The sequence below is a fragment of the Pimephales promelas genome, chromosome 9 (genome assembly GCF_988280905.1).
Source record: "Pimephales promelas chromosome 9, fPimPro1.hap1.1, whole genome shotgun sequence".
NCBI lineage: Eukaryota > Metazoa > Chordata > Actinopteri > Cypriniformes > Leuciscidae > Pimephales > Pimephales promelas.
In genome coordinates this window covers 23,730,966-23,757,286 of record NC_142777.1, presented here as the reverse complement: position 1 = coordinate 23,757,286, position 26,321 = coordinate 23,730,966, and the positions used below count along the sequence as shown (strand labels likewise).

At 37.2% G+C, this 26,321-nt stretch overlaps 3 protein-coding genes and 1 long non-coding RNA gene across 5 annotated transcripts; 1 reads left to right on the top strand and 3 right to left on the bottom strand.

Moving 5' to 3' along the window:
* Nucleotides 1-2: 2 nt before the first annotated feature.
* Nucleotides 3-1,443, bottom strand: pttg1 (PTTG1 regulator of sister chromatid separation, securin). The gene is made up of 6 exons (XM_039664579.2): nt 1,334-1,443; nt 919-1,025; nt 676-827; nt 511-583; nt 273-425; nt 3-184 (listed from the first exon to the last, which is right to left on the bottom strand). The coding sequence occupies exons 2-6, from the start codon at nt 1,010-1,012 to the stop codon at nt 99-101; spliced, it is 558 nt and encodes a 185-aa protein (XP_039520513.1). The 5' UTR covers nt 1,013-1,025; nt 1,334-1,443; the 3' UTR covers nt 3-98.
* A 2,221-nt stretch (nt 1,444-3,664) lies between these two features.
* On the bottom strand, nt 3,665-8,936 carry gabrp (gamma-aminobutyric acid type A receptor subunit pi). Of its 2 annotated transcripts, none has more exons than XM_039664568.2 (10): nt 8,629-8,936; nt 7,223-7,306; nt 7,026-7,138; nt 6,883-6,950; nt 6,581-6,798; nt 6,369-6,451; nt 6,111-6,248; nt 5,385-5,537; nt 5,089-5,282; nt 3,665-4,869 (listed from the first exon to the last, which is right to left on the bottom strand). In XM_039664568.2, the coding sequence occupies exons 2-10, from the start codon at nt 7,273-7,275 to the stop codon at nt 4,552-4,554; spliced, it is 1,338 nt and encodes a 445-aa protein (XP_039520502.1). In that variant the 5' UTR covers nt 7,276-7,306; nt 8,629-8,936; the 3' UTR covers nt 3,665-4,551. The 2 variants fall into 2 exon arrangements, with proteins under 2 accessions (XP_039520502.1, XP_039520503.1); XM_039664569.2 differs by having other exon boundaries at nt 8,666-8,935.
* LOC120474372 (uncharacterized) lies at nt 5,430-12,552 on the top strand. Its single transcript, XR_005621770.2, has 4 exons — nt 5,430-5,562; nt 6,408-6,547; nt 7,798-7,827; nt 11,595-12,552. It is a non-coding gene; the product is annotated as an uncharacterized LOC120474372 (long non-coding RNA).
* Nucleotides 12,553-22,942: 10,390 nt separating this feature from the next.
* foxi3b (forkhead box I3b) lies at nt 22,943-26,161 on the bottom strand. The gene is made up of 2 exons (XM_039664575.2): nt 25,265-26,161; nt 22,943-24,838 (listed from the first exon to the last, which is right to left on the bottom strand). Exons 1-2 carry the CDS (start codon nt 25,857-25,859, stop codon nt 24,273-24,275), a joined length of 1,161 nt encoding a protein of 386 aa, XP_039520509.1. The 5' UTR covers nt 25,860-26,161; the 3' UTR covers nt 22,943-24,272.
* Nucleotides 26,162-26,321: the final 160 nt, after the last annotated feature.

Sequence of the window (26,321 nt, the reverse complement as noted above, 5' to 3'; positions counted from 1 at the left end):
CCTTTAGTCAGAGTAACAGATCCCTTTGAACAGGAATTTTAGAAAAAGTTTAATAACAGTTAAAAAAACAAACTATACAACATTCACACAAAAAAGGTTTAAAATTCACACTCAGGTGGCAAGTCAACAGTCAGCTCATTTATCGTCTGTAGGAAGGCCTCCATTTCATCAGCATATTCCAGTGCTGCATTAGAGAACAAAGAATTAAGCTTAATTGGGCATACAAATATTTTGCATTTAAAGTTTAAACTGCATCAAACTATAGTCATTACCACTGGGTATCTTTAAAGGTGAGAGTGGCAAACACGGATCCACAATAAGCTCTTCCATAGCAGGTGAAGCAGGCGGCCACGCCGGTTTAGCCAAACCAGCCAGAGAGAACCCACTGAGGTAGACTTCATCTGGAACACTGTAGGTCTCAAACTCTACACATTTAACAGGACAGAATCAACAGCTGCCTGGCACCAAGAGGATTCAGTTCCAATGCCATAAAGCAGCAGACAGGCTTACCACTTGGATTGTACGGGAAACACTTCTCAATCTCTGGCAACTCCTCACCAACAGGCTGTGCAAGCACCTTACACTGATGAAACACGCATTTAACGTTAATCAACCGACAAATGATTTCAATAGTTGTCGATGTAGGAAAGAAGCCATCAATCTCAAGAAAACAACCTTGGACTCTGCAGGTTTGGTTTTCTCCTCTGCCTTAAGAGAGGCTGCTGGGGTGGCAACAACCTTATTTATGACTCCCAAAGCTTTTCGGTTGGATTGCAGAGGAGCTCCGAGACGAGTTTTTCCTACCAGAGGTGTTCTCAAGCACTGATCTGAAAAAGTTAGCAAAAAATTGACACCCGGCATTTATGGTTCTGGTACAAAACGAATTGTTGGTGTCTGAGCATTGGTAACGTTCCTGACCTGGAGCTGAATGCAGTCTGTTCGAGCGAGATTTGATGGATGGAGTGGTCAATCTGCCGTTCTCCTGATCCAGGTAAATCATCATGGTGTCCATATCTGCAAGTTAGCTTAGCACAGCGTTGACAGAGACTAAGTTAGTTAAAGAAACACGACAGCTTCAAGATACAAACTACACTCACTTAATAGCAAGACAATCAAAGGCAACTTGTTCGGTTGAAGTAATGACGTTTGTGATTTGTAACAAAACAGTTAACGTTAACGTTAAGCCTGGGCAATTTCGTTTTACGTTTTAAAAGTGACACGCGGGTTTTATCAATATTATCGCCAGATAAACTAACCTTTAGTCTTTCTAAAATCTAAATCATACCAGTCGAAATTAAATACAGCCTCTAACGAGACGGTGTTGAGTACCTACCTTTTCTCTGTATTTATCCGTACACGAGCAAAAAAAAGTCGTTTGTTTTGGTTCCGAGTTTCCCGGCTGAGTTTTAAAAGGCAACCAGCTTCCTCATTGGCCGATAGATTTTCCTCTCTGACCAAAGGATGCTGTTAGATTAATGCTTTAGCACGACATTGCCACCTGTTGGCTTGACTGAGTAAAGCAATGGAGTCATATGGACAGTCAATCAAACTTTAATTCATGTAATAATATTTTATTTTTATCCTGATTATTTATATAGTTTGTGACATTGCATTTCAAGTTATGTTTTGCAACAAGTTAATTGTTATTAAGCAATAAGGCATATAGTTTTAATTACAAGCATGCCATGATGTTATAATTAATTCTTAAAAAATATATATATATATATATATATATATATATATATATATATATATTCTTGTATCCTATTTGTAATCAAAGTTTTTATCGAAACATATCTCTAATCATTTCAGATAGCTGTAGCCTATGCTATGCTACTATTTAAGCTATCTTGAAAAACACTAAGAATGAGAAATGTTTAATTTTAATATTAGCTTTGGTTAGCTATACTATATGAAACATGTTAAATTGTTTGTTTGAATTATAAGTTTGAATTGTGCCCTAGAAATATTCCAGAATCTTACATATTTTTGATATATTTCACCTTAAAAAGTTTATTTTTTACTTTTTTAATTAACTTTTTTTCCAGATTTGAATTTCAGTTTTACAATATGGAATATTGCAAACTTATAGACCCCATTGTACATACATGCATACATTGACCAGTATTGGTTTTACTTATGGCATTTAATATTCTCATTCATTGCATGAAGTTTACAACATCCCTACAGCGCATTACATTTTCAAAGCAAGAAGAAAAAAAAAAGAAAAAAAAAAAACCAGGTGAAGCATTGAAACCTTATAAACCAGCAATGTAAAATCAATTGCTTAAAGGGGTCTTATTATGCCCTTTTATGAAGTTTTGATTTTGTTTTTGGGGTGCTGTGTACTAGAATATACTTTTATGCTTGAATGTTCAAAAAACGCGTTATTTTTCACATAGGCTATTTTACATTATTACAACACCTCTCTCCAATCTGGCTCCAACACGCCGATTTCGATGAACCCCTTTCTTCCAAAATACGAAATATGCTATGATTGGTTAGCTGGCCAAGTGTGTTTTGATTGACAGCGCTTAGTGTGTGTTCGGGAAATGTCCCGCTCCTCCATAACTGCAAGTTCTTCTCTAGTGTAAATAAAGCTACACTGTGTGATTTTTACCCCCATCTTGCGGTGAAAAGGTATATGACCATCCAGTGAATATTAGTTTCTGTTCATCTCAATTCCGATTTTGTTTTAACTCCTACGGTGGCCAATGTAGTCCAAGACTAACATGGCTTCCAGTTCGACTTCGTCCATGAGTGTTAACTCAAATGTAAACGCAAAAGGCGAAGCTTGAATTAACGGGTATGTCCCTCTTTCGGCTAATGTACTTTCAAGATGGAGGTGCAACATGGCGACCGACATTTGAACCCCCTACCCGTATGTATTTTCAATGGCATATTATACACTCACTAGAATACTTTACTTGAACGAAGTAAGGGCCAATCCCAATTCTACCCCTTACCCCTTCACTTTCCCCTTCCCCTCCGTTTTGCGCATCCACGTGAAGGGGTAGGGCTGTCCCAATTCTCTTTTGGTTGGAGGGGGAGGGCTAGGGGGAAGGGCCAGATAGCCCTTCAAACGAAGATTTTTCGGGAGCACACTTTAAATGAAGGGGTATGAGAAGTGTCACTGCTAACCCAGGCTACAGACGCAAAATGGCTGCCCAAGCGAAAAAGGAGACCCATAAATGTAAGTTTTTGTGGCTTATAAGTATTGTAACGACAAATAATGATTTGCTTTATGTTAATTCAATATTGTGTTCATATTTACGGTCAGTTTCTTCACAGAAACGTTTGTAAAAAAAAAAAAAAAAAATCGCTAAAATTACTGTAGTTTGCTAACGATAGTCCCGCAACATATTTTCATGTCTGACAACTGGTGAATGCTAAAGGGACTTGGCTTTATTTTTACCTTACATCTGCTATGAACGTCGACGGCATCTTGGAAGTTGTGATAAACATCGGCGCATCTCCTGTGACATAGGCGCTAGCGACGACTTCTAATGACGTTTAACGGAGGCGTAGTGGTGTCCCATTTCTTAGGGGAATATTTTCACCCCTACGCATTGCCACTCTGTTTCAAGGGTCAAGGTGAAGGCGAAGGGGTAGGGCTAAGGGAAAGTGAAGGGGTAAGGGGTAGAATTGGGATTGGCCCTAAATATACATTAATTTGCACATATATTTTTTTAAAGAACTAAGTGTTTTTAGCTAAGAATAAACTAAAAGAGTTACACAGTGTAGCTTTAAGGATGGCGTCAAATTCGAGCCCGATTCAGACCCTGACAATGTTAACGAACATGCAGAACAGATTTCATGCACATACTTTGCAAGCAGAGGTTTCACAGGCATTTCAGAGCGGTATATTTTTTCTATGATGAGATTTGTTTTTTCTTATACATAATATATACAATACTATCCACCATTTAATTGAGATATTTGTCGGAAAACTAAGATAAAACAGACAGTAACTAATCAAAATCAAAATGTACCCAAGGAGTGGTGAAGCGTCTTAGAAAAAAAAAAAAAAAAAAAAGCTGTTTTCCATAAACTATAACAAGAGAACATTATGTCTTTATAAGATCCGGAAAAATCGCGCTGTAGTCCAAACGAGCCATTCGTTGTAGTTCTTGTAAATGGGATTCTGTTAAATAAAATATCTCCCTTTGGGGTGGACTTTGAGTTTTGTAACCTTGCAGATCTTTTTAATGCTCAAACAGCAGCATTACACACAAATAAAGTTGTAAAAGTGGTAAAAAAGCATAACATGACCCCTTTAAGAAATAAGACTGGATACTACAACAGTGTCCATCTTTGTGTCCTATCGCAGATGTGTCCTTATTGTGATTTATGTGTGTTCATGTAATCTTAATTTTCACTGTTGCGTAGAAACACTTGCTTCAATGCAACAGTGAACCATGTAAAAGTCCAGCTCAGTGTTATAGGGCACTATTCAACCTGGAGTTGATGGGTAGTCAACAGTCTTTTCACTTTTTCAGTCATTTGTGTAATACTTTGTTTAAGGAGATAGGAGGTCGAGGTTTTAGTCCGTTAGAACAAAAGGTAATAGAGCCAGTAGAAGATATTGACGAGGAGAAATGCCATAGGGAACAGTGTCCTTGAGTGTCTGTCGATGTTGTGAGGATTCTCGACACTCATCATGGATGCTGCTCGATGAGACATTTGCTTTACAGAGGATAAACCGCACCCCTTCTCTTGTGTCTTGTCCACTGCCTCATCCCCTTCACATGCCACAGATTGCTCTGGCGTCTCCTGCTGAGTAGAGTCTACCTTCTGCATCTTTTTTGGTGACATTGAATTGACCAAGTGAGCCGCACCATTTGACTCATCGAATTCTCTGAGTAGTTCCTATGAAAAGTTAGTTTAAAAAGGATAATTAATTAGTAGCAAAAAACAAACAAACAAGTAGTCATATTTAAGCACTATCCACAGTTCCCTTTCGAAGGGAACTCAACAATACGTCGAATGACGCAATGAGGCGTTCCCCATTGCGTCATTCGACGTATTGTCTCGTTCGCTGTTCTCAGGGAACATAGGTTACAGTCGTAACCTGAGACGGTTTCTCACCCTTTGCACATCTACAATGGTCTGGTGCTGCATGGTGCAGAAATGAGCGCAGGCATATTCCAGCAGAGCACCAAAGATGAAGGTGAAACAGATGCCAAGATAGACGTCAATAGCCTTAATGAAGCAGTTGGCATTAGGAAGTGAGGTCCTGGCACCCATCATTAGTGTGGTCATGGTAAGAACCGTGGTCACCCCTGTCAAATAAACAGATTTGATAAAGAATATTTAGTTTATTTGATCTAGAAATGTTTTCTAGCACATGTTTGCTCGAGTAATAAACTCTTGGATTCACTGGCCGATGCAGGTGCGAGCTGGTACGGAGGACTGGCTGATCCAGAAAGACACCCATGACAGAACCACCAGCAATGTTGAGGGCACATACGTCTCCAGAATGAAGAACAGCACGTTTCTGCGCAAAGCGAAGTGGAGCACTAGCTTCGGGTAAAAACCTGCAACAGATCCAGAATACTGCAGGTGATTCAAACAGTGTACATTTTTTAATATATATATATATATTTACAGAAAAATACTATAAAATAGTACGTTGGTTAATTAGCTAACTGCAAATTACCTTCCCGTATATAGTGAAAACTGTACATGGTTTATAATTGTATTATATGTAAAATGCTGAAAAAAAAAATTAAGAATTAATTACCATATAGTTTTCAGTGAAAAACAGGAAAAGGCCATTCCTAATAATCATTGTATGACACAAGAGTTTTGTTTCGGCTTATTTTTGTAATCCATAATGTACATTATGAAATATGTGCTTGTGCTTTTTTCTTAATAAATAAATAAATAAACAAATTTAGATGATCGTTTGTTATCTATTGCAGTGGCATTCATGCATCTTTAAGTCAGGCTTTAGTATCCAAATTCTTTTTGGGGACACTGTAAACCATGATTGCGCTGTAAGCCGCTTAAGAAAAAGACATGTCAGATGACTGGCTGACTGGTTCTTTTCAGTTAAATAAAATATAAAAAGTGGCCAAGATATTCATAATGAAATTAGATGTTTATACCTGTTTCATACACAGCTTCAGATACGGTTGTGTAGTAGCTCTCTACGCTGTACTGGGCCAGACGCAGTGTGTCTAACCCCTTCACTGAGTCATTCCCTCGGGTCCAGTAAAACACCACATCCTGTAAATTATATCCCCCTGAACATGCACGCGCACACATTCAGGTTTAAGGGTATGCACAGCCTGCTCTTGAATAATCAATAAAATAACATGAGTAGAAGTCATTTACATCTGATTGTTTAGAATGAAAACACTTACAGCTTTCTAATTGCAAAGTACACTCTTGTCTATCCATAGGATACTTGGTGAGGTCCATGTTGCAGGCGATGGTTGCTGTAATGCTGTGGAGATAAGGAGGAATATTGATTGAACCGTTTCAGTATAGGAAGGTTCCCCAGACGCACATACAGCTGCCTGGTGCAGCTGTTCAGCCTTGGGTAAGAAGTTGTAAATTCAGATTCAGTGTTAACCGGAGAGCGTAGAGCACGGTGCCATTGCTGAAGATGCGGATCAGGCGGTTTTCCACAGTGACATCGTGGAGGAAGGAACGCTTAGAATCAGGGATGAACGTATCGGGGATCCACAGCAAAGAAACCAGCCGTCCATCCAGACTCAGACTTTCATTTCCAGGAAATATCAGTCGGGAATCTTGCCATCGCTGTCTTAGGAAAATAGTGGCCGTGTAGTCCTATCAGTTCGTGAATAGAACAGAATCCCATTAGTTTTCAAGAAAGTTTACAGGTGAGGTTATAAACATGAATAGTATCCGTACCATGTTAATCTCAGAGATGGCATCAATGCTGGCAATATCCAAACTCATTCCAATTTTAACAGGCCCCTCTGTGGGAACAAATAAATGTGTTATCCATGTTTTAATTCACAATCTATATTTAATCAACTGCAGCAGGCCCTTACGGTTAAAGTTTGGCCTTAGGTATCGATTGTAGCCTTTCATCAGCTTCTGTATGGTGGGCTGCAGTTGCGAATCATTCCATTCACCATACTGATTCCCATAGAATCCTCTTTCACTGGGATGCAGGGAGAAATGTTAACAATGTGGAAGGCTGATGATTCTTAGTCTCAATGTGTCAGATGTTTATCTCTTTACTCACCCGTTTGTAATCAACAGAAATAGACTCGCCCAGAACAGAAGATAGAGCAGCATTCTGTGATAATGTGATACAGATGAGCAGTGGCTGTGAAGAGGATTTAAGAAAAAAAGTTTTGTTAAAATCATCTCTATCAAGAACGGATGACCAGTCACTAAGGACCTCTCTTGTCATCCCACACACTGTTTTCTCCAGGGATTATTCAAATTAGAGAATAAGATATTTTAATTGCGTCATTGCATTCCACATTTGCTTCTTTGCTACACATTTGCTACATGAGAGTTTATATTAAAATAATGCCCGGAGAAGTGCAGCTTTAGCCTGTCATCCAGTTTACCAAGTGGATCATAAAACTCAGATTGATGCAAGTCTTCATTGGTATTTATTAAAGAGGCCTTTCATTATGATTTCACTGTCTGCAATATATTTCTGCAGTATAAATTAATACAATAGTCTATTAACTATTAATGGTATATTAATAAATTGTTGAATGCAATTTAAATTAGTTAACTGAACACATATCAAAGCACTGTTTGTCAACCAATATTAATTTTCAATTTGCATTGCATTGTTTTCAGGTGTCTCCCAGCTCGAGGTCCCAGGAAACTGTAAGTATGTCCTCATAAGTACCCATCAACCATGTAAACTTTAATTTCCCGTAACCTCAGCACAAGATGGCAGCTGTCCTCTGTCTGCACACAATTGCTCCACCAACAACCTTTTATTAATGTTCTATTTTATGTAATGCTCAACCTCCCAGTCACTATTTCTCTTTACTTTAATCTTATGAAGCTGATTGTCTTGCCTCAAAACACAGCAATAACCACTGCAGTTATTGTCATGGGACAAGAAGCAGTCCATAATAAAAGGCGCTGGTCCATTTTACCTCAGATCAGCCCCCACCAACCCTTTTTCTCGCTCTCTTTCTCTCCGTTTCTTTCATTCTAAGTCTCTCTCCCTCTTTCTCTTGGATTCTTAGATTAGAGCAATCTTTCAAAATGTCAATGTCTATTACAAAATGAGTCACATAAAATACACCTTTTGCGCCCAGAGTACAAAGAGTGTCATAGTACAAATCTCAAGATTACCATGTTCTAACAATTTCGCATATTTTTTTCTCCAGCTTTTCCACTAGCTCTGAATATTGCATTAATTAAAATCACATGATCTGCAGATGCAAAAACGATCAAATATATTCTTCAGAATTCCCAATACTGAGTCTTGTTTTGCATGCCACTCATCTCATCACTCCCACTACACATTTTTTTTTTCCATCTTAAATTATTCTTCTCCACTTCCACCTCATCCCTCCATCCATCAGCTGTCCCCATGCTCTGTCATGCTGCATGAACATCACAATGACAGCAGTTTCCTGTGGAGATCTGAGATACAAAGTATAGTGACATTACCCTTCACTCTTCTTGGTCCCTTTCTCTGTTGGTGTACCTGTAAAATTGATTCAGGTGGATAAAGATGTTTTCAGTCCTTAAATGAATCTTGGGTCTTCTATGTCTTCTTCTAAATCTGTAATTGTTTCTTGGTCTCTCAGCACGCAGTGTGTCTCCGTCCAAGCATGGCTTCCCTCACACTCGTCATTTGCTCTGAGAATATTCTCTCTCTGCCTCCCCCATTTCCCCAACCTACCCCCAGTATCGCTCTCTCTCTCTCTCTCTCTCTCTCTCTCTCTCTCTCTCTCTCTCTCTCTCTCTCTCTCTCTCTCTCTCTCTCTCTCTCTCTCTCTCTCTCTCTCTCTCTCTCTCTCTCTCTCTCTCTCTCTCTCTCTCTCTCTCTCTCTCTCTCTCTCTCTCTCTCTCTCTCATATACATGTGCACAGCTGTGTCAGATGCCTGTGATAGCACCTGTAGTTTAGATTGTCTCATTGCTTGGCTCCCTATAAATCAATGTCAATAACAATGGCATGTGGCTTGTGACATGCTGCATTCTTCCAATCGCTCTTCTCTTCCTCACCCTCAACTGCCTCCCTTACAGTTTCAATCACAATGCTGTTTTCTCCTCGTTCCTTTTTGCAAATTCACATCTCACATCTGTCTTTTATCTCTTTTGTTTCCTGTGGACTTATGCGATATTTGTTTTGTACTATTAATAGTGCAAATAGTGTGTTCATACTGAAATTTCCAAAAAGAAAAAAATAGGCTTTAAATACCCAGAGGATGCACTTAACCCTTTGATGCACAACATGGGTCTTAGACCCTGAGTTTTTGTTTTCTACATCTTAGAAATTAATTTTGTCATTCAGTATTTCAGGTATTCCTCAATTAACTTAATTTAGATCATTACAAATCATTTTGGTTCGACTTATCGACACTGTTTTCCAAAGATGGCTCCTGCCTATACGCGAAGTGGACTGTCTTTATACAATATCTTCTTATTAAACTGTCTGTACACAAAGTTCCCAATGCTTCGTTTTGCATGTATGGACGCTCATTATGTTACTGTGTAAGTGTGTGGCTATTTTGAGCCTTATTAGTGGTATTAATTAGTGATTTATTTTTTACTTATTATATGCACCCATATACTAGCATTATAATCTAAACAGTTTTTAGAGATAAAACCCTTTACGTTCGATTATCATGAAAAAAAATCTCAGAGAACGGTTGACTAGGTCTCAGTGTTTTATTATAAGGTTAATTTTGTGCCGGAGTTCTCCTTTTTTTAATCTTGACAAAATATTGTCAGAAAGGTCTGAGTCTCAAGGTTCCATATTTTGTGACAGAAGTGATATTTGGACAGAAGTTTATTCATTTGTTATGGCAGAATCATGCATACAATTAAATTCAATAGAAATGTAAGTCACCTGGCAGCTATTTTTGGTATTATGCCTAAACAAAATCTCATGGGAACTTCAATTTCTGTGATATCAACTTCAAATTTGGTTAGATATATGGCTTTGATTCTATAGTAATTTATTTTACAACATTTTTTTTTTAAATATTGTATAAAAAAGAATAAATATAAAGTACAGTATATTTGATTTAATGTAAGTTTTAAACTTCCTTCCTTCCTACTACTAACTTTTTAAGTGGTATAGGGTTCATATTTAAATTAGGTCTATATTCCAAAGCATTCTTGAATTACAATCATTTAAGTTTAATTAGTGAATTTTAAATAGAGTAATGAATTTTATGAATTTGGACACACAACTCTTTTAACACCTACTATAGGGAAGTAGGCATATTCAGATGCAGCCATGGGCCTTCATTCAATTCAATAGAAATCTTTTTTTTTTTTTTTTTGCCACAAAAAGAGTGCAAATAATAATAACAATAACAATGAAACTGATTTTTATGGAAGAGGATTAGGGCCAAGCTATAATAATAATAATAATAAAAAAAATGAAACCATCTTGAGATCAAAATCATTATAATGAGAGATTAAACTCATTAAATATCGAGAACAAAGTTGTTGTTTTAAGAAAAAAAAACTCGTTACATTTCAAGAAACAAAAAATCGAAATACAATTTTGAGAATAAACTCATTACATTTCGAGAATAAAGTCGTGTTTCGAGAAACTGTCTCCATGGTTACTTTGTAAAACCCTTTGCATTGCTGCAGTGCCACACTACCATTTTCGGTCCCCATGTCCGCGCAGATCTTTAGGGACACCCTCCTATGCCAGTAACTATTTTTAGAAGTAGCTAACAGGCTATTACTTAGGGTTGTTATTGGTTGTGTATGCCTCCATCCACAGAATGTAACGACTGTAACCATCTATACAGCCATTAATGGCAATGCTGTACATACGGTTTTAATTGATCATCTGTCCACATGCCATGCATTTGCAGCAGTGGTTCAAGTGACGGCTCAACCATCTTTTACCAGTAAAGTTCTGCACGGGCAAATTCAGTGACAATTTTAATGCAATACATTACTGCTAAAGTTAATAGTATTTCTTTGTTACTGAAATAAAGTCTAAAATATAGCTTGACTAGTGATCCAACTCTGCCATGGCCTCTATCAGTAGGCCATGCAATGAACACTGATCGAATGCATTATTCTCTAAATTTCATTTTGACTTTATTCTTGAAATTTAATAAGTTTATTCTCAAGATTAGACTTTTTTTCTCGAAATTTAACAAGTTTAATCTCATTATAATGACTTTAATCTCAAGATGGTTTCATTTTTTTTTTATTATTGCTTGGCCCTAATCCTCTTCCGTACATTTGGGCCTGGGAATGGCTTCATTATTTAGCACTATGAGCCACTGTGAACCTTTGTAAATAACAAACCTTGAGTTACTTGACAAGCAACATATCAGTTTGACAGCAGTCTTTTTTTTTTTTTTTTTTTTGCATGTGTCCATCAAAGTGATATCCCTTTTAGTTAGGCATTCTTCCATTTTATATTTTTTGTCAGATGGAAAGCTGCTGGAGAGGGACAGTGGATCTGCTTTAATCATCTCCCTGCGGATTGATCGGCTCGCCATGATTAAAGCGGACTCCTCTCGGCATCCTCAGGCTCTAAGCCCAAACAACATTGTCAACAGAGGTGCAGGATTCAAACCGACGGCTAAATGATGTTTGACAGCACAGAGACACACAGGATATGTATCAGTAAGCCCAACTATATAACCTCTGCTCTCTACCTCCAGGAAAGCCTGTTCCTTCTTAGATTAATGTTTATCTTCTGGTGCTAATCCAAGGTTTTCTGTAAAAGCAAACTTTCTCAAATGACGCCTCCACAGCTCCGGGACCGACACTGCCTGTGATGCTGTTTATGTGAGACCTGTATCCCAGCCTTTGCTAGCTTATTTGCAAGGATAATTGCGTTCAGCTGTGAGTGAGAGGCGCCAGGTGTGTCCTAGATGAAGGAACTGCCTGTGTCATCCTCCCCATTAGACTTGCAGACATCAAGCTAGGTCTGGTGGACTATTGAGTGCCAGCATAGGAACTTAAGACCAGCGTGTTGTCTGAGCTAGTGACTTTGGATCGACCCTAGAGCCTGAGAGGTTTATGGTTGAAAATCAGAAGACCGCCACCAATCACCTCACCACATGAATAGCTATTTCCTCTCATCTTGGTTCCCGTCACAATCCAGTTGACAGATTACCAACATGTAGTTCCTTCTCTCCTCCTCCACCACTCTTTTCAGGCTCTCTTTAATTCATGTTACCTTAATCTGTCCTCTTTCCATTTTTTGTCAAGACCTTCACATGCTAGGTCTAATGGTCTCCTCTTCATGCACTTTCGTAGATCACTCAGACAGTTTTATAATTACAGAGCCGCATGACAGTACAGCTCATACACAAGAGTGAAGATTGAAATGACCTCATTTGTCATCACATGACTTACATTCATTCAGATAAATCCACCAGCCCGCCATTTACATGACGGTTACTATAATAAGGTCAGTCTGCCTGATTTTTTTTTTCTTTGCTCAGTTCTTTTTATTTTCAAATCCTGTCCTATGCTGTTAAAATAAAGACTCCAATAAGACCCAAAATATTGTTTTTACAGCCTGATGTCCGAGAAGAATCTTTTTAAAGGGGTAGTTCGCCCTTGAAAAATCTGTCATTATTTATTCACCTTCATGTCTTTCCAAATCTGTATACTTCTGATATTTTGAAGAACATTGGGAACCAAACAACTTTGAAGCCATTGACTTCCACTGTATGGACAAACAACAAATATATCTAAATAAAGATAGAAAGTAAGTTGGGTTGGAATGACATGAGGATGAGTAAATGACAACATAGTTGACAGTTTCAAAAATAGCTTTTTATTTACTAGTTCTTTGGGAAATCATCTACAGCATGGTATCATGCTTTTTAAAGAACCTGGAAACCAATATTCTTTCTGATCTTTATAATCTAAGACCAAAAACCTTTTTGAGAAGTAGCTTGCTCAGCAGACTACTGTCCATAATACTTTATTCTTAAGAATCCTGCAAAAGAATCTTAACCATGTATAGCTTTCTTTAGTATACTTTTTTAATTAAAAAGACATTAGATTCTCACTCACTCATGCAAACACATTATGCTGTACTCACCTTTTTTTGCTTTCTCAGTTCAGTCTTGAGTCCGATTGTGAACGGTAAAGGTGTGCGAGTTGTGAGGATGTGCAGATTCTGTATCTCTCTCTCTCTCTCTCTCTCTCTCCCCCTCTATTTTTCTAGTCTCTCACTCTGTCACTCTGATTTACGCTCTCATGGGCAGGACATACTCTCGTGTTCGGTTTTCATCAAGGAAAGAGTGTTCCTTGTTTGCATGCCAACCTTAGGGATGATGCAGTTGAGTACATGGCATTAGCACGATTTGGTATAAGCCAGACTCGTCCCTAAGGGATTTTTAGGATATATCTAAAATTAACATCAGATCATCAGCCGGATGAGATCATTTTCTGACCTCATTAAATGAAATTTCTATTATATCTTTTGATATGTAGTATTTCGAAGGAAAAAAACAAAAAATACGATATCCTTGAGGTTAGGATAATCCTCTTACATCCACTGGAATTGTGTAAGAACAGACATGGCTATGGGAAGGTGAGCTATTAGTAAAAAATGTATATGTAGATGTCCATTTCAGTTGTGGAGTGTGGACCTGACTCTTTTCTTTTCTTTTTGCAGTTGACACATCATCAACCTCACTCAACCACATGGTGAAAGAAGAGCTGAACTGGCCAATCAGGATTCCTCAGAGAAGCTGATGTGACGTCCCCATATTCACATTCAATGAGGACAGGTAAGTGGAATTTTGCATCAGTGTAAACAAACAACCCCTCCACTTATTTATTAAGTGCACTGAAACCCCTCAGAGGTTTTTCTCAATTACCCTTTCCTTCTCTTTACTCTTTCTTTCTGCTTTCATGTGCCTAATGCTACAGTATATAGTAAAAACAAAATCAATAGGCAGAATATGCAATCACACCACACAAGAAACTCTAAATCTTTAAAACATCTCCAAACATGGAGCAAACAGATAGCTTAAGGACGTGTTGAAAGTATCAGTGTGAGAGTTCATTTTTAATGGCCGAAGAAAATGAATTTACCTACAGAGAGAATGAAATGAATAAAACATCAGTAAATAGAGAAGGGCTGTGGGATTTCGGGACCAGTGTGTAGTGTGTGGTGTTAAAAGAGCTGGAAAGGTGCAGCAGAACTTGGGCACACTTGACACATTCATTAGTGCTGCATTATTTCTCTCTATGGTGAACGATGTAATTGGCCGACATAATACAAAGCTTTAATTTTCGAACATGCAAATGAACTGGATTTGCTCTCTGATATTAGCAATCTCAATTTACTGTTTACAATATATATATATATATATATATATATATATATATATATATATATATATATATATATATACATATTGTTAATAGCCTATTGTAATAGCTCATATTTCTAAACATATTTAGCTTTCTTTGATTTTCTTCTAAATGGTTTAATAAATGACTTATATATATATATTACAATGCAACCACCTTCAGACAAATACACTCTTTCTCCCCCTTGCTTTTCCCCTCACTGTCAAGCACACCATTCATTTACATGTTTCTGCCCTGTACACATCTGCTTTCTCCACATAGCTGTTTCCTATCCCTTAAACAGCACGCTACAGGCCAGGTCACTGGAGTACGAGACAGTAACCTGGCAACCACAAGTCAAGGTTAAAAGAACATAAACTGGTCCATTTTGTTGACAGTTTAAAACACTATTTTTACTCTAGTGAAATACTGCAGTTCTCTGGGTCTCTATCCTGCTGTATTTCTCTCCTTTAAATCATTTCTAGTTCTAGTGGCATATGTTGCATTAACCATGACTATTGCTTTAGGAAAACTCCATAGCCCTATAATGAGACAGTATAGCCCCCCTATATAGTGATTGTAGCATGGTCTTGTTTGGACCTCCGTTTTTGGTAAAATGTATTATGCTGCGTTCACATGCTATGGAAAGTAGGATATTTTCCACTTGTGAACTGGTATTTACCAGTGTGTTGCGTTCAAGTGCTTTTGTTGTCGCAATGTGGTAAAAAGATGGAGATCCAGACCTGTTATTTAGCTAAAACTATTTTACATTGCTTAAGTCATCTGCAACAGCAAGAAAATTATTTATCAAAACTCAAAAGGTAAATAATATGCTATATATTTTCTAGATCATGAATAGTATATATTTTTACCATTCACGACTCTTGCGGTGATCTTTGCCATTTTGAAAAGTTCAAAGGTTATCTCATCTCGGCAACTCGTCCATCAAAATATTCTACGAGTTGCCCAGTGGAAAATACCACATGAGGGGGTGTTCATGTGAATTTTCCACGTCGGCTTTTGGTATTTACCATAATTACCATAGCACATGAACGCAGCATATAACTCTTGGAATTTGCAAATTTCTCTTGTAAAAAGCCAATGACAGTTACATTTTTAATATCTCTTTTGTTCTCATTAATCATTTTCAACCTATGATGATTTTTTTGTTGTTTATTAACAATTTATCTGTTTGCTTAGCTACTGTATGATACATTAGGGATTTGTGATTAAATAAAGTAGTCATATATATAATACACAATTAAGTGACATGCATGAAAATCACATTTCCCCCCAGGAAGCTAATTTATCTTTATTTACAGGCACATTGCATGCCTAATGTAAATCAGTGAGTGTAAATGAGGGAAAAGGGCTCAGAGACAGCCCAACAGCATGAATCTATTTGACATCTCAGTGTCTAGGAAAAGCACATCATTTATTTCCATAGGAAAGTCTTTTCTAGCCCCATCACTGTGGCGCCATGTTGGTGTATGTTGATGAATGCTGCATGTGGTGCCCACATCTTACCTTAGGCCAAGTCAGTGCATTAGAGTGAGGAAACCAGCCTGATGAGCATGCATCAGTGCATACATGCTTCTGGACTCATGACATTGTTAGATCATTTAAAGGTCACATTTATGGGTGAAGACCTAACATGTAAGAAGGTTTCTTAGAATAGGTGTAAAATTATATTTCCATCAAATATGATGTCTACATTTAAAAAAAAAAAAAAAAAAAAAAAAATGCTTTGTATTTTCCCATTTGGATTTGCACAAAATACTTTGTTAAATAGTAAATCAGTATTGATAACAGATCTGTTTTTAAAACGTGGCTGACCTATTAATTTTATCTAAGTTAGACTTTCTCCTGGTGGCTTGATAGGTTCATTTAATTGAGTTTCACGCAAAGTGAGTTAAATCCCAGAGCTACAAATCCATTTTAAGATTGAATAAATGATAATCATATACTTTTTTCCCCAGAGAATATTGAGAAAACAACTAAATAATCTGCATTCTATGCTTTCTTAAGCATTTTGAGTTTTTTTCAGAACCGAGCACTCCGAAATGGCTCCAATACACTTACATAGTGCACTATTTGAAGGAACAGGCATTTGTAGTGGTGTCTGAAACCATAGCAGACATTATTGTGTGTACTTCAATCCTATAATGCACCTCAATAGTGTACACTCTAGCCATACACTGTAAGTGTGAGTGTCACATCGAATATATTCCAGCGTCTTACAAGAAAATGCCACTGCACTCAGTGTGCAAATTTGCTACTTGTTTCCATTTACTATAGACTATATTACTGGAATAGGTGGGAATAGTGAATGAGGGTATGGGGGCGATTTCAAATTCAGCCAAGGTTTGGTTCAGTTAGAGTAGACCATGTTGGTAAATAAAATGACTACACCATTTTGGGAGCAAATAGCATTTATTTCCTTTGACATATATTTGATAGTATCCTCTATTTGGAATGAGCTACCATGAGTAAAGACAGCAAAAAGCAGGTTGCATACTTCCTTCCTGAGACTCACACATTTGCTATGCTAACAAGAATGCTAACACAACAGATTGCTTTCTCCAAGTACTATATACCCGATTAGTATGAACACTAGGTATCATTTCCCTTTTTGTTGAAGTATAGTTTCCTTTCAGGTATCCACATGACAAAGCGAATGAGAATTTAGCTGACCCATCTTGTTGATGCAACATTTAATTGAATATTGTGACAAGATGATGTCAGGAAACACTTATAATCCGAGATAAGGCAAACCTGTTTTACCATGATGCTAAACATTATTTTGATTGACCCACCCTCTTCTGAGGAGTTACTGAATTACACAGGCACTGTACTCTTTCAAGCACTAGAGGGAGCAAATGACACACACCAAGAATGTCACAACGGCTTGCTGTGCTGTCATTTAAACCGGATTACAAACCATGCAATGATCAGAACAAAGGATTAGATGAATATCAGGGTTTGTAGATCACATCAACCATAAGCCTGATTCTCAAGGATATGGTGAGGGATCTGTGGGACATTATATTTGCTTATGAAACATCCCAACTGTTAGCTGTTGAAACTAATAAACAGCCATGATGTTTGAAATCAGCAGGGAGCCTGCAGAGTCGGGGCCAAATACCTCTTAACACTCATGGAGTTTTGTTTTTGTCATGTTGACATGTCAAATATTTTAGGGGGGAAAATAACACAGAACAGTTCATTATACTAAAGTGTTTGTTGTCTCCCAACACTATTTTCACTAAATATTCTATATAAGCCCTGGTACATGTCAGTTCAGTTAGAGCTCTGTGCTTCCCAGATATACAGAAGGATGAATGCTTTCATGTGGAGATGGAATATGACTTTGGACAGTAGATATGGAATTATTGTTGTCTTCTGTTCTGTTTTCCTCTTGATGAACGTCTTGTTGGATTCACTCAATGGATCATGGTTTCTTCTGTCATTAATTGGATTTTCCTTAAGGACAAAGGAGAAAGAGAAATTGAACCTTTTCTTGGCATTTTTTTTTCTTATTTCCTGATTTAGTCTGAGTGTTCAGATGATATGGATTGCTTGTCTCTCTTAAAATTATTGTCTAAATTCACGGAACAACTGATTCAATTTAAATAACTGAATCAAATATGTAATATATAAAATATTTATCAAATTAATTTTGAAATTATACCAATTATAGTATAAAAGTTATCAATTAAATTATATGTTTTCTCTTCGTAATATTAAATGTTTCCAAATTATTAGTTTTTTTCATTAAATTAATTAATACAATATTTCTTGTCTTTTTTTAAAAAAAAGCTTATGTATGTTCCATCCTTTAGATGCTGTACAATTTTAAATGTGTTGTGTGTGAGAGAGATAGAGAGGAAGCGCAATCAAAAGGAATGAGTAAGTCATTGTCATTCAAACTTAATCATGTCAGAAAAACGTTAACATGACTTTGTAGAAGGTTAGCTATGTGTATGCGCGCCAATAATTCAAGGACAGGCTTTTTATCCTGTGTCTCCTTAGCATGCGTCTAAAGTGTGTTCGAGTATTTACACACAACAATGACCTGGACCTGGATGGTCTTTCTCCTGCCTGATTCAGTGAATCAGAGCATCATCTCTCTGCCAGGGGTTGGTTTACTAAACATCACTAATCAGTCAATAATGTTTAGCCAATAACAGTGCAGCACGTGCTTGCTGTTTTGGTTTTGAGGTTGTAGTAGTTGACAGGAGGGTGCATTGCCCTTTAGGGAGGTTGTTATCACCGATGTACCGTGTTCCTCGTTTAAAATATAATGAATTGACTCTGAAAAACAAACAGCCTTAAAGCTTGAAGCTTATCAGTTCTTTCATCACCTTTTAACGGTTCAATTTCAGTTCACCGGCCCCTTCCTCGAAACATGTCAAAGTCCTGATGGATTTGTTCATGTCTGTTTAGAGTTTACCCTATCAACACTACACAGAACCAGCTGGAATGCACCCGACTTACTGTCATCCTTGACGTAACCCTCTCCCACACTAATACTGAACTGAAATCCTATGAATTTGACTCCAAAACAGACTATTTTGGGTTGTTCTAAGGATTCTTCAGCTTTTCTATTGTGGCATTAAGAATGAATGAGCATATTTAAAAATAATGATTGGGCTAAATACTCGGGCTAAGAGAGATAACCCTTACAGAACAATGGCTGTACCATGGTGATAACGGATGGTAAAACTGTGGTACTTTAGTTAATACAATGCATTGAATAATTAACACAGGATCTCTTCAAACTTTTCAAGCCCTTGATGCAAAGAGAGAAAGAGCAGGGATCCCCATTTCATATTTTTATTTAATCAAAAATACAGTAAAAACAGCAGTATTGTACAATTTAAAATAATGTTTATTCCTGTGATGGGAAAGCAACATTTTCAGCATCATTAGTCTCCAGAGTCAACGATCCTTCAGAAATGCTGATTTGATCTGATATGCTGATCTGCATATTTTTGTTGAACCCACCATCCCCTGACAACGCATTCTCACCCCAAGGCGTCACCTTTGACCATGCTTCAATATTTGACGTTTTAGGCGCCCTTTAGCGTCACTTACATGATGCGATCCTACAGCGTCATCTAACTGACGCTAAAGGAAAGCGTCAGTTAGAGGACGCGGTTAGGTTTAGGTGTGGGGTGGGGGTAGGGTACACGCGATCCTAGGGCGTCATCTAACTGACGCTAAAGGGCGCCTAAAGCGTCAGATAAGCGTCATGTCCAAATGCTTCCCAAGGCGCGTCAGATATTGAAGCATGTCCAAATGCTTCCCAAGGCGTCAGTTAAGTGACGCCTTGGGGGTGAGAATGGGCTGCCCCTGAGATTATTTTTCCCCATGAAAAGTATTTATGTGAAATTGAAATCTTTTGTAACTTTATAAATGTCTTTACTGTCACGTTTGATCAATTTAATGCATCCTTGCTGAATACAAGTTCGTAAATTTCTTAAATTCTTACTGACCATAAACTTTTGAATGGTACTGTTATGATTTATTAAAAGCCATTACTTCCATCATTACTGACAGTGTCATACTTGTATAAAACATTCTTTTTTTTTTACATAAATATTAATCTAAGGGTTTATTGTTGTATATATGTATGTCAGAGCCAAGACTAACAATATCAGAGCCAAGATTTTTTTTTTTTTTGGTTTTTGTTTTGTTTGTTTTCCTGGAAGTCAGTAATGGCTTCAGTACTGACTGTTATTGGCTGGTAATATGTCATAAAATCCAGCAGCAGGGTCTTGAACACATTGTTTTGGTATATTCCGTTTGAGAGACAGGTGTGTGCCACATAACAGGCAGCAGGTGTAACAGAAGATTTATAGAAGATTTTAATCACATTATACTGTTGAGAATTAATTCTGCCTCAAGGCTACAGGAAATAGTGTGGTTGGGGAATGGATATTGATTGAGCGAAATAAGACTAAAACAAATGTACAAAATACATTTGTGATAATAAGTGATTACTGACCTTTAACACATCGCCCCTACAGAAGCTCACAAAATGTACCTATGTGAACCAGTTTGACGTCTTTGTAGACTGCTGTAGCAATTCGTTTTTGTTTTGTTTTGTTTTAATTCATTCATTTTGGTTTCATTTTTTTTATTTGCATAGTGGCCCTCATGCTTCGCGTGCTATCATCTTCTTCACAAGTGCAAGAAACTATTGTTATTGTGGACTGTTTACTATTGCTTTCTACTCACCTTGTTCGTTTCCTTGTATGTTGTCGTCGACTATTTACTGCAATCTCCCCTTTTGGGGAGATTGCAATAAAAACAAGCAATGCATAATAAAATAAAATAAAAATAAAGCTTTTGAAAACAGATTAAATAAAACTGTTGACTATAAAATAACGGATGATAAGAGCTTTAAATACAATATTTTATATAAATATTAATTATATCACATGCTTATGGTGAGACAGACATTTTTGATTTGTGAATCACTTTGCGTCTGTTAAATTCATGAATGTAATTGTAGACATCTGTTGTGCATACTCAGAAGAGATTTTCATTGAAAGGGCTATACAGTTTTACAGAGTGAAATTAATCTGTGGAATTATATTCTTTTACATTTTAATGTGTATTTCCATTGAGAGGTCAGTGCTTGTAAATCAGTCTCAAGGTGGAAAATAAATCTCAAGATGCCTTTATAGACAGGAGAAAAAGAAAGCACAGTGCATTTCCACTGGCAAAATAAGCAGTTGGTAATTTGCATCATTACAGTTCAGTGAGAGGGTGTAGTTTTCAACCAAAAGCCAACTTTCCTTAAATTTGCTTTATTGTCAGGTTTTGTTCGACTTAGTGTTCCTTCTGTTTCTTTTGGCACATTTGAAGCATACGGTACAAAGTAGAACAAGTTCTTCTTCCCTACTTTCACCTGCCACAGCTGCTTTTAGTCTGGTACTCGACTGGCAATGAAATATACACGATATGTCGAGAAATACTTGCACTGATCCATAAAAATAAGCAAAGATGTATGTCATATGCAAATATGATATCAGCAAAGTACTTTTCTGTCACAATAACTTTCATCTGTGGTTCCCTTTCGTGTGTATAATGTTTGTTTTTCTCTTTTTTCCTAGAAACATATTCACAGGCCAGATAAATCCAATATTGCAAATGATTCTTTGAAGTGCTGAATAATGGTATGTGTTTTGCATGTTACATTAACTAAAGAATGGCCTTAGTAATAAATCCTCAGATTTTATACTATATCAATTTCTCCATCTGAAGAGGTAATCCCTTTAGGCATGAATTTGCTTCTGGGCTCATTCTCTATGCGTGTAAGCTTCTGCTCACACGCATTCAAAGAAGAAAAATGTTGAAATCCAGATTTGATTAATTCCTAAAAAATAATTTTAAGATCTGCTTGGGTGTGTTGTGAGCTGTTATGCAAAACAGTTGTTATATGATCTGAGCTGAGGTCTTTCGTGGTAAATTTGTACCTGCTTAAAGGTACCCTCCAGTCAGGTAAAGACTGTCAGAAACTGCCAAATGAATTCATATCTGTCAAGATAGCTGATTTACTGATACAACATGTCTGTTGGTGACCTTAGCAACGTGGTGCAAGTTGCCTACAAAGTCCTCCATCATGTAGACATTTTATATTTTTTTTGTGTCTTGACAGTACAAAAAACACACACCACAGTTCTAGAAATTGCTCTTGACCATAGACAGACAAACAGAATCAAGCCTCAAGCCAATAATTTTGTCTGAACCAAAGGTTTTAATTTGTATGGTTTCTTTATTATAGTGTCATGTCTTTGTATTTTTTTGGCTTAAGCATGCGTTTTAATTATATAAATACATTCATAAATAAAGTATTTGAACACATAACCTTATAGGTATTAAAATTATGCCTACTTTATTTTCTTTGCTTAATTTCATTTGTTTGTTGTATTTTTATTAATATATCTGTGGCACACGTATTTATTTACTATACATGTTTAATGTAATAACAGAGACAGGTTATTTGGGTTGTAATTGAGTTGTGAATACCAAAATACATTTTCATAATTCTCAGTACCATACCAACCTTTAAAGTCATCATGAAACGAAAGTTGCGATAGTCTTTTCTTTCGTGGTGTACATCCAGTGCTGGGTAAATTGCTTACAAATACTTAGTTTATGTAACTTTTTTTATTTCATTATTTATTTAAATTATTATTATTTAAGTCTGTAATAAAATGCATAAATCTATTTGACTTGTTAGATTTATTTCCCATCCATTGCTATTTTACTACTATAGTGGTTATCACTGTGACAATGTCAATCATCACACTTTAATGAGTTAATTTTAGTGGATCATTCTCACTTAATTAATGCAGTTAGTGGGAATGAAGTGTACAATGCAGTTCTTACTACTAAAACTTTGCAGTGTACGTGAATGTTATGGGTTTTTCAGGAGCATGAAAAAAAAGTTTATTCAAACAGTAAAAGGGATATAAACAGAAAGAAAAGCGCTCCCCTGATCATCACTGAAGCTGTCGCTCATTTAATTTAAACACAAGCTCACTTGTACATAAAAATAATCATGTTACAATACAGACATTAGCTGTGTAATCTCGGGTATTAATCACCATTACGTTAAAGCTGACAACCAAAAAGTGTCCTAATATTTTTATCCTAAGTTTAAACAGCCTGTGACGTTTGGAACAAAAACCAACATTAAAATTGAAGTCACTATATATAAAAAAATAATGAGCTTTCCATTTGTGTCTGTCTCCACATTAATGGAACGGGAATCAGCAGGACTTAAATCTGTTAACCATCAGTCACTGTCTGGCTGTATCAATTTTTTTTGTTAACTAAACAAAAATATCAAGTTCTCATCTCGAGCAACTAGTGCTGTCTTACAACTTATTATCTACCATGTCATCATCACAAATTTTATGTATAATTGAAGCACTGCCGAAAACTGTGGGATCAGCAGTAGCCATCAGCATAGTGAAAGTCTCTGGAAGGAGTGACAGTTAAGAGTGACCTGGTGAAACAAGTTCTAGTTTTTTCAAGGTCATCTTCTTTTCCATGGACACTAAATCCGAGTCAAAGTTTCCTTTTGATAAAATTAAAAGTTTTTTTTGTTGTTTTTGTTTAATAAATAACATTATTCAACTGAATAATATCCAAGTCAATTTTATTTCACATATTTTTTTTTATTAAAAAGAATCAATTTACACCCTTTTAGCGACCTCATAGTAAAATAAAATAAAATAAAATAAAATAAAATAAACTATACTCAAACATTCACACATACCCAACTTTACAATAAACAACACATTGTCAGGTTAAAATACAAAGACCGACAGTATCATATTACAATACCAGCATGCAGCAGAGAAAATCTGCTTCACCATATGTATTTTAGCTGGACTTTCTCTGCCCACAAAATACGTGATTCATCAGTTGGCTTTCATTACAGGCGCATGAATTCGGTTTCAGTAATATGAGTTAAAGAATTAGGTGCGTAGAATCGCTTGATGTCAGCAGCTGACCTCAGGTCGGAGCTGCTGATAACAGGGGCCTTTGCTAGAGTCAGCCTGTCATATCTCATGCTGACTAGGCCATTCCTGTGGGAATTCATTCGTATCTTGCGCCCACAGAACTCAGAGGAGTTCGGTTAGGCCATATAGCAGTGTATTGTTTCAGGAAAACAAGAGTGTTCTTTTTTTTTTGCCCCCAGAGTCTATAGAATGAATTGATCATTCAGTTTGTCTCTTCTCGGTGTCACTCGCTTCCCCTCCTATACCTCTGTGCCCTCCCGGGGGTAAAGAATACCCGTCGAGCTCAAACCAGGGTAGAAATGCCCATTAAACTGACTAAGACTGGGCCCGTTGAAACTTAAGGTGGAGTGGGAAGGTGATGGGGAAATGGATGGCGGTGGGGGCAGAGGTGATGCCCACTCAGACACTGTTGAGCTGGGGGAGTAGGTGCTAAAGCCTGTGGGTTGTGAGGCTCTTTGTACTCCGTCCACTGGCAGACTGAGCATAAAGGGACGGTTCAGGGGATCTCCTTCCATATCGAGAGAGCCAGCCGTGACCCCAGACATCTCAGTCAGGAAGTTGCTCAAGCATGGCGATGGACCCGTGGATGTTGGTGAAGGGCCCTTTTCAGGCGAAGTGGAAATGTCAACAGCTTGATTTTTCGGGCTGCCCCTTCCATTACTGTCTCCTGACTCAGAGCTCAGATTTCCTCCAGAACTGCTCTTCTCTGGGAGACAGTCAGACTTTCTCTTCCTCTTGCGTCTGAAGTTGCCATTGTCAAACATTTTTTCACAGTTTGGATCTAGGGTCCAGTAATTGCCCTTACCTTTAAAATGAGAGGGAAATTTCACATTAAATACAGTTTAATATATATATATATATATATATATATATATATATATATATATATACGTATTTTTTATTATTATTATTAATTATTTGTATTTAAATATATATTTAATATTTCTATAAATAATATTCTAAATGATAAAATATAATTTGTAATGTTTATATAGTTACTAATATTGTGTATGTGTATGTATATACTGTATATATATATATATACACACACACACACACACACATGCTTCTGAGTTTCCTACACTTTAGAAGAAAAATTTCACAACTATATATATATATATATATATATATATATATATATATATATATATAAACTACTTTATTTATGTAACAAACAATAATTCAGTCATTTGTAATGTTTTTAAGGAATCAAAGAGCTGCAAAAACTCACCTGGATCATCCTCATCTCGCGGAACCTTTTTGAAACAGTCGTTCAGAGAGAGGTTGTGACGAATAGAGTTCTGCCATCCCGCTTTGCTCTTGTTGTAAAAAGGGAAGTTATCTGCAACATACTGATAAATCTGACTTAGAGTGAGGCGGCGTTCCGGTGCACCATGAATGGCCATCGCAATAAGAGCAGAGTATGAATAAGGTGGCCTGACCAGCTTCATAAGATCCTCTTGAGAGGGCATGGAGAACCAGCTCAGATCACCAGCAGGAACACCTGGTCCCCCAGGTCCCAAATAGGGCCTTTGCATGCCGTAGTGCTGGGGAACAAAAGAAGGTCCTGCAGGGCCAGGCGTTCCTCCCAGATAAGGAGCGCTGTTCATCCCTGGGCTGTTGAACCACAGGTAGGGGTTAGGCGATGAGGCAGCATAGTCTCCGAGTTCATATGAGGTAGGGTTCGCTCGCTGTGGACTCGGCAGTGATGGAGGGGGATAGTAGCTGTCGCTGTACATACTCAATTCTGGAGGTTCCTGTCCCAAGCTAGGGAACTGAGGCCCACATCTAGCTGGAGACTGACCTTGAGATTCATAGGATGTCATTGCTCAGTGATCCTGATGGTGCTCCACTTGGGATTAAAAAAAAAGTCTTTAAGGTGTTTTTTCTTCTCTCTCTCTCTCTCTGATGACTGTTCTTCTTTTTTTACCGTATGGTCTAGCAATATTTTCAGGAGCTCTAGCACTGTTCTGCTTGTGTCCTCTCTCAAAGCTATTGTGCTTTCTTCTGCTGTATCAACATTGTCACTTGTTGCACCTGTTTTATGCATATATAGCACCTCCTCAGCCCCACCTTGCTGAAAGCTTCCACGTGTTTAGGCTCTTCCTGACACAGCTCACCCACCCTTGCACTCCTCTTCACCTGAAGGCATTCAGACTTTTGCCTGATACAATGGAATTTTCTGTTACAACCAAAAACCTACAACATACAGCTCAATTCCAGTGGAAATATATATATAAAAACTTTTAAAAAATGTATTTATTTATTTATTTGTTGAGTAAGCTCTT

What these genes read in the sequence shown, in the direction of transcription:
- pttg1 (XM_039664579.2), bottom strand. Translation starts at nt 1,012, where the DNA reads ATGGACACCATGATGATTTACCTGGATCAGGAGAACGGCAGATTGACC. An exon ending in TTTCCCGTACAATCCAAGTG is followed by an intron (nt 426 to 510) that starts GTAAGCCTGTCT and finishes TTAAATGTGTAG; the next exon opens with AGTTTGAGACCTACAGTGTT. An exon ending in ACCTTTAAAGATACCCAGTG is followed by an intron (nt 185 to 272) that starts GTAATGACTATA and finishes TCTCTAATGCAG; the next exon opens with CACTGGAATATGCTGATGAA.
- gabrp (XM_039664568.2), bottom strand. Translation starts at nt 7,275, where the DNA reads ATGCTGCTCTATCTTCTGTTCTGGGCGAGTCTATTTCTGTTGATTACA. An exon ending in TTTCTGTTGATTACAAACGG is followed by an intron (nt 7,139 to 7,222) that starts GTGAGTAAAGAG and finishes CCTGCATCCCAG; the next exon opens with TGAAAGAGGATTCTATGGGA. An exon ending in TACTTTGCAATTAGAAAGCT is followed by an intron (nt 6,249 to 6,368) that starts GTAAGTGTTTTC and finishes GTGCATGTTCAG; the next exon opens with GGGGATATAATTTACAGGAT.
- foxi3b (XM_039664575.2), bottom strand. Translation starts at nt 25,859, where the DNA reads ATGACATCCTATGAATCTCAAGGTCAGTCTCCAGCTAGATGTGGGCCT. An exon ending in GCGAGATGAGGATGATCCAG is followed by an intron (nt 24,839 to 25,264) that starts GTGAGTTTTTGC and finishes CTCATTTTAAAG; the next exon opens with GTAAGGGCAATTACTGGACC.